The 19965-nt window shown below is 33.1% G+C and overlaps 1 protein-coding gene across 1 annotated transcript; it reads right to left on the bottom strand.

Moving 5' to 3' along the window:
• Window positions 1–9240: 9240 nt before the first annotated feature.
• Window positions 9241–14376, bottom strand: LOC102663826 (uncharacterized). Its single transcript, XM_014770572.3, has 5 exons — window positions 14352–14376; window positions 13752–13844; window positions 11902–12098; window positions 9867–10007; window positions 9241–9785 (listed from the first exon to the last, which is right to left on the bottom strand). The coding sequence occupies exons 1-5, from the start codon at window positions 14374–14376 to the stop codon at window positions 9642–9644; spliced, it is 600 nt and encodes a 199-aa protein (XP_014626058.1). The 3' UTR covers window positions 9241–9641.
• Window positions 14377–19965: the final 5589 nt, after the last annotated feature.

The following is a 19965-nucleotide window of genomic DNA, read 5'->3' as shown; positions in this document are numbered from 1 at the left end:
TTCTTTCTGTTCTATAATTACATTTCCTGAAGACTAAAGTAATTCCAACAAAATCAAGAGTCTACAGTATTAACTAATACCATACGTGCAATAAGTTGAACTAGTTACAGAAAAATGTAATTTATGTTATTTTTTGAAAGAGTAAATTACATTAACACATTTTAAGATTTTTTGGGATTGCACAAGATATCTTTTAAGGGTTAGGGTAATTTTTTTCAAACATCAAGGGGATTAGTCTAGGAATAAAAAAAATGGTGTTATATGTAATTAAAAAAATAGGGAATGAGTATAATTTGTTTTTTTTTATATATGAAATTGACTATAAATAAGAACGTATTTATTTTTAATTTATAGTTAGTCGATATCATAATATGCGTTAGATTAGGACAAATTCTAATAAGTGTTTTAAGTATGTTGATTAATGGATAAAAACTGATGTTTTAGAAAGTATTATTAATGTATTTTTATTGTATTTCAACCGTGTTTTTAATTATTTTTTATTCTTTAATAAATATTTTTAGGACATTGATTAATAAGGTTTATAAATTCAATACAGTAAATGTATTTATACATTTTCACTTATTCATCTTAGATAAGTAAAATTATATTATGCATTTGAAGTGAATTTCTTGTTGAAATCGGATTTATATGGATGCCAAGCTTGAAGCGTTGAGACATTTGCTGACTAAAGTCTAAAGGGTGTTGCTAGGTGCACCCAGTATGGCTAGTGCACCCAACAAATATAAAAAATTCTCAAACTGCCCCTGCATGTAATAAAAAGCTTTTTACATATTTAAAAATAATGGCACAATGCTTCCTCATTCTCTCCTTCCTCGTTCTCTCCTTCCTCATTCTCTCCGTCGGTGGCATTCTTCCGTGCACAAGTGCTTCGCCGTTGTTCTTCGTTTCGTTGCGCCTGGTTAGGTCCGGTGAAGGTGAAGGTACCAGTGTTCAGCGTTGCGGTGATCGTTGGCGGCATATGAGGTACGCATTTGCATTGGGTGTGCATTCTGGTGTACCGCAAGTCGTGCGGATCAAGTTGATCCGCAATCTACGTACGAATCAACTTGATCAGCATGTTAATTTGAAAGATACAGATCAAGTTGATACGTGCGAATCAAGTTGATCCGTAAGTAATCCGCAAGTTACTTACGGATCAACTTGATCTGCAAGTTACTTACGGATCAACTTGATCCGCACATATCAACTTGATCTGCAGGCAAGCAATCTACATGCGGATCAACTTGATTCGCAACTTACCTGCGGATCAACTTGATCCGCAAGAGACTTACGGATCAAGTTGATCCGCAGGTTAGTTGTGGATCAAGTTGATCCGTAACAGGTTATATTTTTAAAATTTTAAAGCTTCATTTTGTTTTTAAAGTATTACTTTGTTTGTATTGTCATTTTTTATTTGAATTGTTTATACGTGTAGAATGAAATAAGATTTTGGCTTTTTACTAATGATGAGTTATTATGTATAGTTTAGTATGTTATGTATACTTCGGTTATGTGTTGTATGTGTGAGTTTAAACTTTTGATTTATTGTTAAGATGGACAAAGATCAGTGGATGTATGACAATATAATGTCTGAAGAAGTGGATATGGATTATCAAAATGAAGAAGCATGTGGTGTGAATGAACCACATGTTGATTGTTCTGATGCGTTCAATACTTTTCAGGTAATAATGTTCATGATTGTGAGTGATTTAATAAAATCAATATGTTGTAGAAAACTGAAATTATGTGGATTGCTTTGTAGGTGTTTGACAGCCGAGAATATGTTTTACGGTGGGCTCGATCCGTTGCTCATGAAAACGGATTTGTGGCGGTGATTATAAGGTCTGACACAAACACTAGTAGTAGAGGAAGGACTTCGTTTGTGTTAATTGACTGTGAAAGGAGTGGCGAGTATAGGTGTAGGAAGAAAGAATTTGTTTGAAGAGATACTGGAACTAGGAAATGTGGGTGTCCCTTCAAGCTTCGTGGCAAGCCAGTGGTTGGAGGACAAGGCTGGATGGTGAAATTGATGTGTGAGATTCATAATCATGAATTGACCAAGTCATTAGTTGGAAATCCATATGCTGGGCGATTGACTAAAGCTGAAAAGACACTTATTGCTGATATGACAAAGTCAATGGTGAAACCAAGAAACATTCTGCTAACTCTGAAGGAATACAATACCAATAGTTTTACGACCATCAAACAAATATACAATGCAAGAAGTGAATACCGTTCTTCCATAAGAGGTAGTGATACTAAAATGTAGCATCTAATGAAACTTCTTGAACGGGATCAATATATTCATTGACATAGATTAAAGGACGAAGACGTGGTTTGTCATATCTTTTGGTGTCACCCTGATGCAGTGAAGTTAGTCAACGCATGTAATTTGGTGTTTTTGATAGACAGTACCTACAAAACAAACAGGTACAGACTCCCACTGCTCGATTTTGTTGGGGTGACACCAACTGTGATGACATTGTCTGCCGCTTTTGCATATTTGGAGGGTGAACGTCTTAATAATGTGGTTTGGGCTTTAGAACGCTTTCGAGGTATATTTTTAAGACGTGATGTCCTCCCTCAAGTTATTGTCACTGACAGAGACCTAACATTGATGAATGCAGTGAAAACTGTATTTCCTGAGTGTACAAATTTGTTGTACAGCTTTCACATAAACAAGAATGTGAAGGCCAAATGTAAATCGTTAATTGGTCAAAAAAATGCTTGGGAATATGTCATGAATGCCTGGGGAACTCTTGTTGATTGTCCTTCGGAGCAACAGTTTGATGAGTGCCTAAAGAGGTTTGAAATGGTTTGTTCACCTTGGCCAATGTTTATTGATTATATCAAGGATACATGGATAATCCCATACAAGGAAAAATTTGTTACTGCGTGGACGAATAAGGTGATGCACTTAGGGAACACAACAACAAACAAGTATGAAAATTTTCACTTATTTCGATTAACGTTGATGAATTGATGGATTTTTATTGTTGTATATGTTATTGTTATTTGTGTATTTGAAATGTAGGGTTAAATCTGCTCAATGGACTTTAAAAAGAGTGTTACAGAATAACCTTGGAGACTTATGCAATGTTTGGGATGCCATGAACAACATGATGACGCTGCAACACATTGAAATTAGAGCATCCTTTGAAACAAGTACACATGTCGATGGACATGTCTTCAAAAAAACCTTATACAAGAGGCTTCTTGGAATGATTTCAAGGTATGCTTTAAATCAAATTGTTGTTGAATTTGAGCGTGTTCACTATGCTGGCAAGAATCCTTCCACTTGTGGTTGTGTGATGAGAATCACACACGGTCTTCCTTGTTCTTGTGAGCTATCCAAATATGTTGTTGGTTGCATCCCACTGGATTCAATCCATATGTTCTGGAGGATACTCAATTTTCAGACCAAGGGTTATCTGAGCCCAATGTGAGCATCAAGGAAGTAATGGAAACTATATCCAAAAGATTTGAAGAACTTGATGTCTGTGGTAAGTTTGCTCTGAAGACTAAGCTTTGGGAGATTGCATACCTTGATCAAAATTCGATGTGTCCTCCTCAAGCAAAGGTTAACACAAAAGGTGCATCGAAGAAACCGATGAACAAAAATCCAAGGTCAACAAAGCGTGATCCATCTTACTGGGAGTATGTAGATGCTTTTCATTCTCAACAAAGTAGCAATTCGTCAGTGAGGCGTAGTGCATCATCTTCAGACCAACCCAATCCAAGAAGGATGATGCCTATGTTGGATCAATTTCAGCCATTTATCTACGACTTCATTGATAATATTGTTGATGTCAAAGCTGATGGAAATTGTGGATATTAGACAGTTGCCAATTTATTAGGTATGGGTGAAGACTCTTGGTCGTTGGTCCGCACCCATCTGCTTATAGAACTTGGCAATTTTTCAGAAGACTATATCAAGCTCTTTGGTGGCACGAACAAATTTGAGGATTTAAGGATGTCACTACATGTTGATGGGTTAACCACGATATTTAATTGATTTTTTATTTTTTTTATTTTTAAGACTTAGCTTTAAAATTAACTTTGACGTCTATATTTGTTTCATTCAGGTCATTATGGATAGGTGGATGGATATAACCGGCATGAGATATGTGATTGCATCAAGGTATAATGTAATTCTTTTATCCTTGTCTCACCAACAAAGCATGACGTTCTTTCCTCTTAGAAGTCAACCATCGAGAGATTCTTCGGTGCATCACATGATTTGTATCGGTCACGTCTATGACAATCATTTTGTTCAGGTACATTGTAGATATAATTTTTTTTTTATATTTATGCAATCAGTTGTGTACGATTGAGTTAATAATTTTTTCTTTGCATGTACACAAATTTATTTAAAAGATCGTTGTCCTTTATCACCAATAGCATTGTTATGGTCTAGCAATTGTCATCCTCAGGTGAGGCAGTGGCCAACACCATATATTAGTAGAATGCAACACTATAGAAGCTTCATGATGTATAAAAGAGACTATGTTGACTTAAATGATTGAAAATGTACCTTTGAATGATTGATCGTTTTGAATTTGAATTTGACATTAGAATTATCTTTCTTTGTTTATTTTTTATGTTAACATAAAAATTATCAGTCAATTTTTGTTTTTTCAAAAATAAAATAAATGGTGCAACTAAAATAAAGTACGCATTTATGATAAATCGTTGTTTGAGTTGACAATACATTGGTAAATGTAAGCGTGTTATCATAAAACGTGACAGGACACTGTAAGACTTGACTACACATTGGGAAATGCAACTGTGTTAAGATAAAGCATGACAAGACACTGTAAGACTTGACTACACATTGGGTAATGCAACTGTGTTAACATAAAGCGTGAGAGGACACTGCAAGACTTGACTACACATTGGGAAATGCAAGTGTGTTAACATAAAGCGTGTTACCATGTCACGTCATTGGTGTGGTTCACAACACAGACAGAAACCATGTGCATGCGTATGTATTTATTTTAAAAAATTGAATCAATGATCCTGAAACTCATCTATATATATCACATATCTGAACACTATAAAAAATCAAACTTTCATTCCTAACTCAACTCTTTGAACAAAGTATGACATTCTTAGGAGAAACAAGCAGTAAGACAATTGTAAATTCCACATTAGCTTTTATTTTTCCAAATGGTTCCATTGTTCACAACGACAATGGTGTTTATTTTCAAACCTCCACTCCAATACCTTTTCGAGTACCTAACGTTTGTGATTTTTAAATGTTAAAAACCAAAATACACAATACCCTCCAGCTAATAGACGAACAATATTTGAATGAAATTTACTACTGGCAGCCATTCACATATACAGGTAACCATCTTCGCTTTCAATGTATGCAACTCAAAAATGATGATGATGTTAACATACTATTAATGTGTAATCATCAATTTTTACGTGTTGATTTGATTGAGTTATTCTGCACCATTGGTAGAATACCAGATGGTATATTAAACTTACTTAAAGCTACTATGACCCTTACTCATGATGCCCTACTTTATTACAATGGGAGGTGGAACATGCCACGCCAAAATGAGTTTGTTGGTTACTCGTTCACAGGAAAAAATCCTGAAAAGTTTGACATTCCTTTCGGATGTACCATGGATGAACTGAAGGATTTGATCAAGTAAGTTGCGCCTCAAGGGATTCCCCCTTATGGTATTCATGAAATACAAACGGTAAGGCGATTGTTTTTTCGACAACCAAGTCACTATGAGTATTCAGATAAAATTATCAAATTCGAAATTATTGAACTTAAAACCAACGATGACGTGCTGAAGGTGTTAGTGCATTCAAACTACTAAAAAAAATTTGGGCCAATAGAAATTTTAGCTGTTTTTAGTAAGCATGTAATAGAAAGGGAAGATAATGTGTCCTTGTTGCAAAATTAGCATGCCTTAGTTGTAGTATTTGATGCTAATTTGTTTCCACTCTGTTGAAGATAATATATTGTTTAAGTTAATGTAATGTTATTTTATGTTTGGAATGATTTTACGTTTAAATTCGTGCAAATATTATGTTATTCATATTCAAAAATAAAATTACCTTCTAAAATAAATAAAAAAAGATAAAAGCTTCTTGCGGATCAACTTGATCCGCTAGTTGCTTACGGATCAACTTGATCCATAAATTTGTTACGGATCAAGTTGATCCGCAAGTTGCTTACGAATCAAGTTGATCCGCGAGTAGTTGATACGTAAATTTATTATGGATCAAGTTGATCCGTAAGTAACTTGCGGATCAACTTGATTCTTAACAAACTTGCGGATCAACTGAAACATATGTGGATCACATTATAACACACGCGGATCAATTGGAATGAGTTGGGTGCACAAAAATTGCATTAAATATACCTGAGGGTACTTTTGTCTTTTCATGTAGGATGCTGGGTGCACCTAGCAACATCCAAGTCTAAAATTGAAGTGTGTTTCAGTGAGTTAAGGTCAGGTGACTAGATTTTCTAAATTAATTAAGAGAGACTACGATGTGTCACAAATGGAGTTTCCCCTAGTAGCATGTGAATGAAATCGTCACAATTTCATTACTTTTTAGTTACAAAAAGAATGGGTTAAGGTACGAATATTGAATGATAAAGTAAATATAAAAAATTTAAGTAGAAATTTAGAACACACTAACATCCTATAACTAACCTCACTCGAAAGTTTAGATTTTTTATTTAATTTTAGATCTTTAGAATGTTCTCGGCACATTATGATCTAATCAATTTTATATTATAAAGTTAAGTCTTCACTTTTAAAAGGAATTTTTTTTTGTGTTTGTGTCTCAATTAATTTATTATTTTTCTTACTTATTTTAATTTTTTCTAAATAAATCATTAATTGTTTATTTTATTTTTTTACCAAATTTTTTATTTCATCTGAAATGTCAATTATATCTATAGAGTTTTGACATGTTGATGTAATAAGAGTTAGGAATTAGTACATGCAAAAATTAGTTATTAGGAAAATTAATAGATATTCTACACTAATATTATAATGACAAAAAAAAGTTTGAATTTGAGGTTCATCAATTGAATCTTTGACTTAAAGCCTTTTCCTAAGGAGATGTTTGTTTTGCTGATAAATCTTTTAGCCCTTGGAATACAATAAGGAAAAACTTTATCTCATATTTTATTATGAAGTAATAAAATAATTAATTCCGAGTGTATTATACTTTTGGGTAGGGGTGAGAATATGCCAGGTCAGGTCAGACTTTGAAAGGCCTGAGCCTAGTCTACGATGAATCTTTGAGGCCTGAGCCTGGCCTATAGCCTATCAAAGACTTTTATCTTGACTCGGCCTGACCTTTTTAAAAGCCTAACCTAACCTGTTAGCCTTTTTAAAAATTTTCTTCACAATAAATATTTAATATTTTATGGGGTAGGAATGTAATAGAAAAGTTAAAGAAAAAAGAAAGTCAATCAAAATAATGAGGAATATAAAAGGGCACATGACTCAGACCTAAATTATAATTAAAGTCTTACTTGATTATAGGAATAGAAGTTATGGAGCAGTAATGTGTAATCAAAGTCTGATAGTTTCAAAAAAAAAATTAATTGTATCCAAAAAATAATATTATATATTGGTACCCAAAAAATAATTTATATATATATATATATATATATATATATATATATATATATATATATATATATATATATATATATATATATATATAGGCCGACCTATCAGGCTTATAAGACTTTTTAATAAGCCTAAGCCTGGTCTATTTAATTTAATAGGTTTTTAAAAAAGCCTGAGCCTAACCTTTTAATTAAATATGTCAGTTCAGGTCAGGCTTTATATAGGCCAGGCCGACCTTATTCCCACCCCTACTTTTGGGTAAGTTTTATCTCACATTCAACCATCAACCAGTGTTTAATCCCAATGAAGGAGATAGAAAATATTTATTCCCATGGAACAAGAGTATCTCATGGTGAGTAAAAACACACATATATCCTCCTTATTACTTACTACCCTCTTAATATTTCCCTCATATTTTTGCTATAATTTTTTTCATTCCCACAAATTTCGTTCATGTGTCAATTTCATGCATGTTACTCAACAAATTTGGGGTTTCCCTCCTATACTCCTATTTCAATAGACAATTTCAGTAGTTTAAATAATAGCATAGTTGTTGTTCTTATTATTCAGTGTTAATCTTATATTTAGGAATATTTTGTTATAAATAATTTTATTTTGCATACTTATGTTAACTGAGAAGTATTTAAGAAAAATAACCCCTTATCAGAATCACAATATCTCTAAATTTGTTGGAGTAGCAGAGTGCTTGCCAGATCTCTAAATTTACTAGAATATGGTATAAGGTAGTTTTCATATGCACCAAGTGTGCTACAAAAATATTTTAGTAATTATTATATATATTCCTAGGAAATATTTTTTCAAACAAACACATGTTTTAATTATTCCTAGACATATAAAAAATATTTCAAACCATTTTTAATAGATAACTAAACATATTTTTTATAATATACTATATTCTCATATTTTATTGGTAGATATAATATTTTCAAGATTAAAAAAACTATCCACAAAACAAACGTCCCTAAAGAAATAATCCAAGTTTAGATGAATGCATGCATATCGCATAGGACAAACCGCGTGCAACGAAAAATGCAAGCTATGGAGAGGGAGTTTTTCTTGTTTTATTGTTGAATTTGATTAAAAGGAAATTATCTACTTCATCTGACTAATTATGAGTTCAAGTCTAGAGAAATTCACTATAATTAATATATTGAAATTATATGTGCACACTATAGTGAACGGACTTTTTTTATGGGAGTTTCTTTTTCTTTTTCTTTTTTTTTACAAGACGGGTAATATTTCCTGCATTTGTACGAGCATATTAATTAATTTTCTTAATTTACCATCCTAGACTCAACTTCACACCTTCACCACTTGAGCCCCAAATGCTCATATACCATGTATAAAACATCCTTATAATAGTTCCAGGTACACGACATTTAATTGCTTAATTCTTAAACACATCTTATATCCTTTAATTGAAAAAGTTAACTAATTGTTTTCCGCAGTAATTCTCCAATTCAAGAAGGAACAAGTTTTCATTCGAAATTTAATGACATTTAAACGATACAGATATCCATAATTTACATGGTTACTACTTTCTATTAGATGGCATAAAAAGCCAAAAAAGATGGATGTTGGTGACGAAATATATGCTTGCTAGTTTCATAACATACTAACGTCTACAAATAACTTCATTACACTTCACAATACCCAAATTACACACAGAAGATTCTTGATGAAGAATGTTATCTATAGGTGGCTCTACGAAGCCCATGTTAGCCCTAATCATGAAGAGATCACCTTCATGGCAAACATTCCTCCTTCCTAGGCTATCATTTCCTTTGTTGAAGGTTGCCTTGCCATTGGTTGAATCTTCATCAAAACTCATCAAATCTTTCAATTGGTCATAATACTTACCTGGCTTTGTTACCTCACCGCTATTGCAGACATCTAAATCTAGCAAAGACACTGATTCCAGATGTGGCCTTGGAGTCACTATGTTGATTCTAATTCTAGACATGCAAACAAGATGAGAGAGACTCAATCTCCAAAACCCCATCAGGATTGTGTAAACAGAGGAGCAACTGCAGCTAGCAATTGCGCTTTTGGTGCTGAAGAACAGCATCGGTAGCTAGCTTCCCCAGACTGGTTAGGCAACGCTTCCATGTCTCGATGTAACGGCAAGGATTGGTACCTTTCTGTCTACACAGTTCAGTTGGACAAGGTGTAAGTAATTTTTACTCTTTGGCAATATAAAATCTTCACAAGTTGAGAGGAACTTACATTAGGGATGATGTAAGGGCGCACTGCAATCCCAATTACTAACCCCAGTAAGCATGAAAGACCTAATCCTAGAGTCCAAGTCATGACTGCACCTAGCCCTGGACAAAAGGATTTTTTTTTTTCCCACACATTATAGTTGAATTAGTGTATCTAGGTTATATAAAAGCAAGTTAAATAATTGAGCAAGGGGAGACTTAATATAAAGCTCTTGCTTCCTGCAGGATTGTTAAGAGGAACCGTCACCCCAAGAAAAAAAAAGTAGAGATTAAATCTAATGAAAAATAAAGATAAACAAAATTTGAATTGCTTTGTGAAATTCGATCATCATCAACAAAAATCATGGAAAAATGAAAATGAATTAACTAAACTAGAAATCATTTGGAAAAACAATTAAGCATGATGGTGACTGAATTTTAATAGAGAAATTAGGTATGGACAGGGTGGATATTAATTTTATCCATTTTTAATAATGTTTTATTTAAGTGGAGAGAGAAAAAGACTGCAAAAGTAACCCTAATCAGGAAGAGAGAAGTTTCAGTCAAGGTTGTTTTTTGGAATTGTGCAAAATGTAGATGAAGAGGTGAGGTGCCCACTTGTTTGCCTAAATGCAGGGAGAAAAATTCCCGTGTCGAAAGTGACACACGAGACATTGGTCCCCACTGGGTTCCCAAATTCCAAACAGTAGAGCAAATATACACTCCCATCTTTCACCTTATCGACTGCCCCATTTCTAAACAGGAATCTTCATTTGCATAACTCAAGTAATGAAATAATTGTTGGAGTGATGATTTATATTTTCAAAATTGTAAGTCAATTGAAAGGTTAATAAGTGAATAACATTACAGCCTTAGGTTGAACTGTTTGCCTTTGATATGTTCATGAATCATGACATGTTTCTACAAATATGACAAAACATGTCATAGCCTTGGTGCAATAGAAGAAGCCATATCCAGTATATTTATGTAATGTTAGACTATTATTACCTTATACTTTGGGTTAGAATGTATCCCTCTAACAGGAAAAATATATATTTTTCTTGGTCTCAAATATAAGAAAAAAAAATATTTCGACTAATTTTATTTCATTTAATACTACTATATCTAAAATATCTTTCATTTAATTAAAGTTTTTGTTTTAATGATTCCTTTTTATTCTTAATATCAAATTCCAATAAAGAATAAGTTGAAGAAAAAATTACATTTTAATTGAGATTAGTGCAATTAAATGTGATTAACTAACTTTCATAGTGTGAATCATTTTTTCCCCTTATATTTGGGACCAAAGGGAGTGCTAGACACTAGTGCAAGATTTACACACTTACACCATGTAATAACCCCTTACAGCAGTTTATTAGGATCAAATAACCACTTAATAATTAAATGTAATTGTTATAATTTATGTTAGCTTGATATTAATTTCGATCAAGGTGGATTATTATTATCATTTTTTTGATATACAATGAAGGTGGATTTTCAATCTTGAATATGACTAAATGCAAATTTCAATTGCAATCAATCATTGCAAAGATGGATTTATTGAAACCTTCATTCTACAGACTTATTTATTTTTTTTCAGATTGATTTAGTTAGAGATTTTTTAAGCTAAAAAAAAAGGAAATACAACTTAACAAGAATGATATTTATGTATCTATACATTACTTTTAACTTCTCTTCCATCTCACTTTTTCTTTCTCTCTCCTCCTTTATTTTTGATTTGTAATATGTACACTTTTATTTCAAACACCTCATTAACATTTACTATTTTTCTTTTTTTCTTCTTATCACATCATATTGCTTATCCTATTTACACTTTTTTTCTTTTCTCTCTTCTCTCTTGATCTCTCTAGGTGTCAGCTAGAATGGAAATGTTTACATGTTCTTATTCCTTATTTTTTTTTCCCCACTGTCTCTCTTCCTTCCACCTCCTACACCTAAAAAACGGGGAACCCATCATTTTTCTAAATCCAAAAGCATGAAAAATAAAAGACTATATCACACTAGAGGATATACGCATGCCCCAAATTCTAAAATCTCACCAGATTTAGAACAAGGGTGCAATCCTCCTCCTTCAAATTAATCTGGCGGACCAATCTGTGCATGTGATCTGACACCAGCAAGGCACACAGCCCAGGAATGAAGGCCAGGTCAAAATCATTTGAAAATGATGCATTAAGTGCAGGCCCATCCTTTGTGCTCAACTTTTCTGAGAACCCTCCCCCAGTTGTGGTCACACCTAGTCAAGACCAAATCAGACAAAAGGAATGTTCAACATTTCCGGATAACGCAGCTCACAAGACTTACCATCCAAATCATTCATTTAAAAACAATCATATCATTTAGCTACTCTAAGCTAAGGCAAAAACTAGAGGGCCACCACATTCAACATTTTGCATAAATAGTATGACCCACACTTTGCTTGCAGAGTTGACCTTCCCTCTCATCCTCTGTCTCTCTCTCTCTCCCCTTATGCAACTAGAATAGGCTCTTCCGAAGTAAGCAACTCACTTCCAAAAGTAAAGTAAGTAATTTCAGTTGATGGCAAAAAATTAATTACTATTAATTTTTCACAAGATTCATGATATTCCAAGACACTCATGATTATTGATTTATTATGAATGCACATGTAATATGACGGTTAATTTTCTCGTGAACACTAAGATTACTCTCTTTACCCTCTAAAGTGAATTAGTCATTTTAGGAGTCAAATCCTGCAACTACACAGCCAATAACAGAACAGCTGCATTTTTTTGTACTACATGAATCCTCGGGGCCAGGTAGGATTTTTATGAATCCACATCCTCTCTTATTGAAAAAAATTGGAGAGTTTCCCATTAATAAATTTTCTTCCATTAGATTAAATTGGGGATTGAGATTTGACTACGTTTCCAATTAATAAATATTATTGTTTTTAATTTAATATATTTTTTAAAACAACAATATTCAATCTCTTTCACGCATGAGATCAAAATCCCTTTCCCTTTCACACGATTGCTTCTTCCAGCACAACTGGTGACGGATGACGGGTGTCGAATGTCGACAGACAACTTCTCTCCTCTCTTGCTTTTTTTTCAACGTGGTTTAAATCCGACGAGGTCATCACTATCCCTCCACACATTTTGGCGAGGTAGCTCTTCTCTTGCCCTTTTTCGGTGCTTTCTGGAGAGGTCACATTATCTATAGGTTTCCGTTCAGGTAAGGTGTCCTTTTCGACACGATTTTTGTTTTCGCCCTTTTTCTGGATTTCTGTTGTGTGTTTTTATCTTTTTGGCTTTTTGCATTTCTATTTAACCTCTATGATAACTTATTTAAAAACATATTTAGCAATAAAACTTCTATATAGGACAATAATTTATCCTTCAATATGACTCTTTATGTAGGTCAAATACTTAATATTTTAAAAAGTAAATAAATATAATTTTAATATATTAACAAATATAATATAATTATTATTATTATTATTATATCAACAATAAATTATTATTTATATCTTACTTAAATAGTTTGATCGGTTAAGTTTAAAAGACTTTTTGAATATTTAACTTAAAACTTAATCTTTTAAACTAAATATAAATCTTGATCTAGTTTATCTTTTATAAAGTCTGACTTGATCTTAATTTTAGTAAAAGAGACTCAAACAACAAGTTTGACTTGACTTGATCTAACCTAATCTAAATTAGGTCGGGCCATAGGTTTTTCTTGAGTATCCTAACTTTATTCTATCCTAAGGAACAATTCTCTTGAGTTAGTTTTTGAAGTTAAGTAAATTTTGAAATTATAAGATAATGCTCTCCACAATTATTGATGAATAACAGTTATTATGGAGAACATGATGAGTTCGTGAGCATATTTAGAAACCTTTGTCCTCCTCGACAACTAAAAGATGAACGCTTTCGGGCCAAAACATGCAATCCCGTCTCCTGGTTCTCATTCCTTGCCAAAGCTTGCCTTGGATTCTCTCGTAACACCTTCAAAGCTAAATCTGCAAAAATTCCAAATAGCTTGAATTGAAAACACAGATATAGCAGCATAAGAGTAGCTAGCTTCCAATCCATGGACATCATTACTCAATACTATTATGACTATTGTTCTTTACACATTTCATAACTTGAATTAAACAAGACCCAGTTTAATTGTTTCCCCAAAGGGCTATATATATATATATATATATATATATATATATATATATATATATATATATATATATATATATATATATATATCAACAGAACGGGATCAAACAGACAGAAAGGAAGTAAGAATACAGTATGTATGAAATAGAATTAAAGTATACTGAAAACAGAAATGAAAGCAGTAAAGTAAATTTACTTAAAACATAAAACAAAAAGAAACAGAAGCGGCGGCAGAGCTGCATAGGATCTGTAAGGAGGGAGGAGAGAAGAAACCGAAGCGACGGCAGAGCCGCACAAGATCAGTCAGGAGGGAGAAGAGAGATGAATAAGAACTTTCATACATATTGCATTCTTACTTCCTTTCTGTCTATTTGATCCCATTTCGATGATCTCTGGTATCAGAGCCTGATGGGGAAGTAGGAATATTGTCCGTAAGGATATATGTTAACTGATTTCATGAATCTGAGTTTATGTACAGTAACTGTTTTCATTCATGTACAATACTCTTAATTTAAACATTATATGTTTGAACAATATTTCTAGAAGTACAACAGTCTGATATTTTAGTTGAATAATACTGTAGCAGTAAGTCTCGTGGATGAGAAAGGACAGTAAGGCTAAAGTGTATTGTTCAAATAAAATATTAAGACATAATATACTGGTGGCTATAGGAGTAATGTTCAAACTATATTGTTCGTTTTAAAAGAGTTAAAATTTTTATTTTTTCAGATCCAAGAAATTTAGTAACATATAACCTTATGGAAGTATTTCTATGGAACCATATGATGACAAAGATACTAGAGGATTAATCAATCATGTCGCGTCTTTTACATTCATTTTCACATATTTCCTTTAGATCCAACTCATCATCATCATCATCCTCAAATAATTCTCCAAGAAACATCAATTTGCTCAATGAGCAAGAAAACCAGACCCACGAGGTTGTCCCGAAACACAATCTCTTCGATGAAGAGGTCCGATTTGAAGAAATAAACCAAAGTATGGATGACTGAAGCATTCCGAAAATCCCTCAGCACACACTGTATGTCCCTGAGACGATCAAAGACAAACATAATTTTGATTATATAATCAAAACTATAGAAAATAACGTTCCTCTGGGACAAGATATAGGGGAAGAATTTCATTTACTTTCCAAAAATTCAATTTATGAACACGGTCGAAAATACAAATACTTACACATAGGATGTGTACAAGTAGCCATCAAGCCCTTAATTGATATGGGCATAGATGTCACGGTGTTAATGTGCCTTAGAGACATTAGGCATAACAAATTTGAAGATTCTTTAATAGGTATTGTAAAAACAAGCCTAGGACAAGGTCCAATTTATTTCAATTCCTATCCAAACAAAACAGTGAGTCTGATGGACAGGAACATTCTTGACTCTCTGTTCCTAAACATCCACTTTCATGGGCTTGACATGAAAAATGATCTATTCCAACGGCACTAATCTATAGGATTCAGTACAAGGTCATGAATACTTGTGCTTCAAGAGTCCTTCTAAAACCACAAAGAGGAGAGACAACCTTGTTTATCACTGATATGACAAAGGTCAATGTTTCTCTTCCAAGAACCATAAAATGGGATGAGGTAACTCTTCTTGAAAAATGGGTCATGGACAAGACCACACCGTCAGTCCCCCGACCCGTTCTAACCATAGAACAAATCAAACAAGATAACTCCGATAAGGTAGAAATAACCTTTAATAGGAGAAATTCTTTTTCATCAAGAATAAAAAAAGTCTCTAGGTCTGAATATGAGTCAGCAAGAAGGTCTTTTTCGGTGAGAACCTGATCAATCCCAGTAGGATTAACCAAATCTGAGTCACACAACCAGTTTCCTACTGTAAACCTTCAAGGATTAGATACAACCTTTAGTATACCTAGAACAACATATAATCAAGAATAAGAGGACGACCAAAAGTTGATCCAATCTCCAACATACTCTTCTATGCATAAACCTTATGATGTTATCTGACAACTTTAGCATTGATAAGGAAACCCTTAGGAAAGACTTTTATTCTCCGGAGAATGAACCTCAAAGCAGATGGTTTTTTCAACATTTTAAGGGTTCAAATAGAAAACAAATCCAAGAAAAATTCTATGAATTTGTCGAAAGAGTCAAAATCAACGTTCTTTTCTTTGATTGGTTTCATGCTTATACCATCAGAGAGGATATAGATTACCCCTGGAAACAAGATATCATAGGTGATCCAATAACAAATGTTATTACCAACTAGAAAATCAAAGATGGTGAGTTAATTCAATCGAAATTACCTCCCACGACACAATACCAACTGCCAAAGGTCAAGGATAGTCATGACAAACCTGTTATGGCCACTCCGTTCAAAACAAAAGATGTCAATGAAGAAGTAACTTCCAAGGACATCAAAAGCCTAATGGAACAAGCTAATTACACCAATAAATATCTACAAGTTTTAGGAGAATCAATCAAAACAAAAACAATTCCTAAACATAACACCTCTGGAGAATCTCCATCAAATATCCCCATAGAAAAACCCTTATTCAAACCTTTCAAGATTAGTGGTAAAGCAAAACAAAAAATTAGGGAACTAAGGAAAAACAAGTCCCTTATAGAAGGAGTAGGTGACAATAATAGTGAATTATTAAACAAGCTTGATAGTTTACTCAGAGTCATCCCTGAAACTCCCTAACCTTCAAAAGGAACATAAAAAATGGTAACAAGAAGCACCTCCAAATTGATTAATGTTATTAATGAAGATAGTGACCAAAACTCAGAAAATATAACTGATATAGGTTCAGTATCGGAAAAAGACATCAATCCAATAAATTCCAAACACTAGAAAACACCCTCCAAACTGTATTATCAACGACCAATTGCCCCTGACCTCCTATTAGAAGAAAGAGGTGAAAATAATTTCAAAAGGTTTAGTGCAAATAACATCTATGAGTGAAATATAGATGCCCAAACGGAATACAATATTATGAATACACTCTAGCACATGACCATGGTAGCCACGACTTACCAAACATCCCTTGAGTGTTCGGAGGAAACAATCATTGATATCTTAGTGGCAGGATTTTCCGGAAAATTAAAAGGATGGTGGGATAATTATCTCACTAATGATGAAAAGTCAAAAAATACAGCACAGTCAAAACGGATTTCAATGGAAAAGTCATTACTAATGACGATAATAAGGAGATTCCTGATGCTGTTAATACACTCATTTTTATAATAGCCCAACATTTTATTGGAGATCCATCCCTTTGGAAGGATAGGTCTGTAGAATTATTATCAAATCTTAAGTGTAGAACTTTAGCAAATTTTAGGTGGTATAGAGATACCTTCCTAACTAGAGTCTACACCAAAGAAGATAGTCAACAACCATTCTAGAAAGAAAAATTTCTAGCCGGTCTTCCAAGATCATTAGGAGATAAGGTTAGAGATAAGATTCGTAGCCAGTCTGTTAATGGAGACATTCCATATAAGAGTTTAAGTTACAGTCAATTAATTTCTTATGTCCAGAAAGTGGCCTTAAAAATCTGTCAAGATGACAAAATTCAAAGGCAATTAGCCAAAGAGAAAGCCCAAACAAAGAGAGATTTAGGATCTTTCTATGAACAATTTAGACTACCAACCTGTCCAAAACAAAAGAAAAAACAAAACCTTAGGAAAGAATCCAATGAAAATAAAACTTCCAATAAAAAGAGATTTCCAAGAAGGAGATACTCGCATAAACCTTCGTCCAGCAAAGAAACTGAAACTCCTAAACCAAAAATAACATGTTACCACTGTGGAAAACAAGGCCACATTTAGCAAATATTGTAGGTTAAAGAGAAAGTTGAGAAATCTTAACCTAGAACCAGCCATTGAAGAGCATATTAATAATTTGCTCATTGAAAGCTCAGAGGAAGAAACAGAAACTTCTTCCTCCACATTCTCTGAAGAAAACCTCAACATAATCCAACAAGATGACCAACCATCGTCTACGGACGATGATGAAAGGAAAATCAATACCCTAACAAGAGAACAAGATCTCTTGTTCGAGGCAATCAATTTTGTACCAGATCCCTAGGAAAAAAAGGTTTTTCTGGAAAAATTAAAGAAAACTCTGGAAACCAAACCCAAACAAAAAGATTTCGTTACAAATAACAAGTTTGACGTTAGTAACATATTCAAAAGATTAGAAAACACTTCAGCAAAACCAACCACAATTCAGGATCTCCAAACAGAGATTAATAATTTAAAGAAAGAAGTTAAGGAACTTCGTCAACAACAAGAAATTCATCAGATCATCCTTTCTCAACTTGAAGGAAAGAGTGATTCTGAGAGTAAAAATCTGGAAGATGAAAAGGATGAAGGAAATGAAAATGAAAATCTGGAAGACGAAATGTTTATGGGATTAATCAACAAGATTAAAATCAAAAAATTTTACATAAACAAGATCATCATTAATGATTTCGTCTTAGATACTATGGCCCTATTTGACACAGGGGTTGATTCAAATTGTATTTTGGAAGGATTAGTTCCTACAAAATTCTTTGAGAAAACTTCAGAAAAATTGAGCATAGCAAATGGCTCAAAATTAAAAATTAACTACAAGTTATCCAGTGCAATTATTGAGAATCAAGGATTTAGGATTAATACAAACTTTCTTCTGGTAAAAAACCTTAAAAACGAAGTAATCCTAGGTACTCCCTTCATTAGAGCTCTGTTTCCCCTTCAGATATCTAAAGAAGGAATAACTACAACCCATTTAGGAAGAAAAATTACATTTAATTTTTCTACTAAACCAATTTCGAGAAACATAAATTTCATAGAAAAGAAAATCAACCAAATCAACTTCTTAAAAGAAGAAGTATCTTTTAATAACATTCAAATACAATAAGAAAAACCTCAAATGAAGGAGAAAAATTCAATCTTTATTACAACATATCCAATCAACCATTTGTTCGGATTTGCCGCATGCATTCTGGAACAGGAAAAAACATATTGTCAATCTCCCCTATGAGAAAGACTTTAGGGAAAAACAAATTCCCACAAAAGCCAAACCAATTCAATTGAATGAAGAACTTCTTCAATACTGCCAAAAAGAAATCCAAGATTTACTAGATAAAGGTCTTATTAGAAAGAGCAAAAGCCCTTGGTCTTATGCTGCTTTCTATGTCAACAAACAAGCAAAACTTGAACGGGGTACACCTCGTTTAGTTATAAATTACAAACCACTAAACCAAGCACTACAATGGATTAGGTATCCTATTCCAAATAAAAAAGATTTACTCAACAGATTAAATTCTGCAAAAATATTTTCCAAATTTGACATGAAGTCTGGATTTTGGCAAATACAGATTCAAGAATCTGATAGGTACAAAATTGCCTTCGCAGTACCTTTCAGGCAATATGAATGGAATGTTATGCCATTCGATCTGAAGAATGCCCCAATAGAATTTCAAAAAATTATGAATGATATTTTCAATCCTTATTCAAAATTTGTCATTGCCTACATAGATGATGTCTTAATTTTTTCTTAAAACATTGACCAACATTTCAAACATTTGCAAACTTTCATCCGTGTTATTAAACAAAATGGTCTAGCAGTCTCCAAATCAAAAATTGTAGACAAAGGATCAAGCTGAATGTTTTGATGATGCCAAAGTTTCACATGCGTCTCAAAGCTTTATTCAAGACAAAGAAATTAAAGATATTCAAGATGGATGATCAAGACAGTCTCCAGAGTCTTAGAAATGGTATATTAAATAGGAAGGGAATTCCAATTGAAGTAGCAAAAGGTTTGGCCAAGAAATTTAAGTTAAAAAGTCTTTTTCAACAAATTTACTCTCTGGTAATCGATTACCAGAGGATGTAATCGATTACCAGTGGCCAAAACGGATTTACAACAGCTATTAAAATTTGAATTCAAAATTTGCACTGTGTAATCGATTACACATATATGGTAATCGATTACCAGC

The sequence above is a fragment of the Glycine max genome, chromosome 18, assembly GCF_000004515.6.
Source record: "Glycine max cultivar Williams 82 chromosome 18, Glycine_max_v4.0, whole genome shotgun sequence".
Lineage (NCBI taxonomy): Eukaryota > Viridiplantae > Streptophyta > Magnoliopsida > Fabales > Fabaceae > Glycine > Glycine max.
This window is presented reverse-complemented; position numbering and strand designations above follow the sequence as displayed.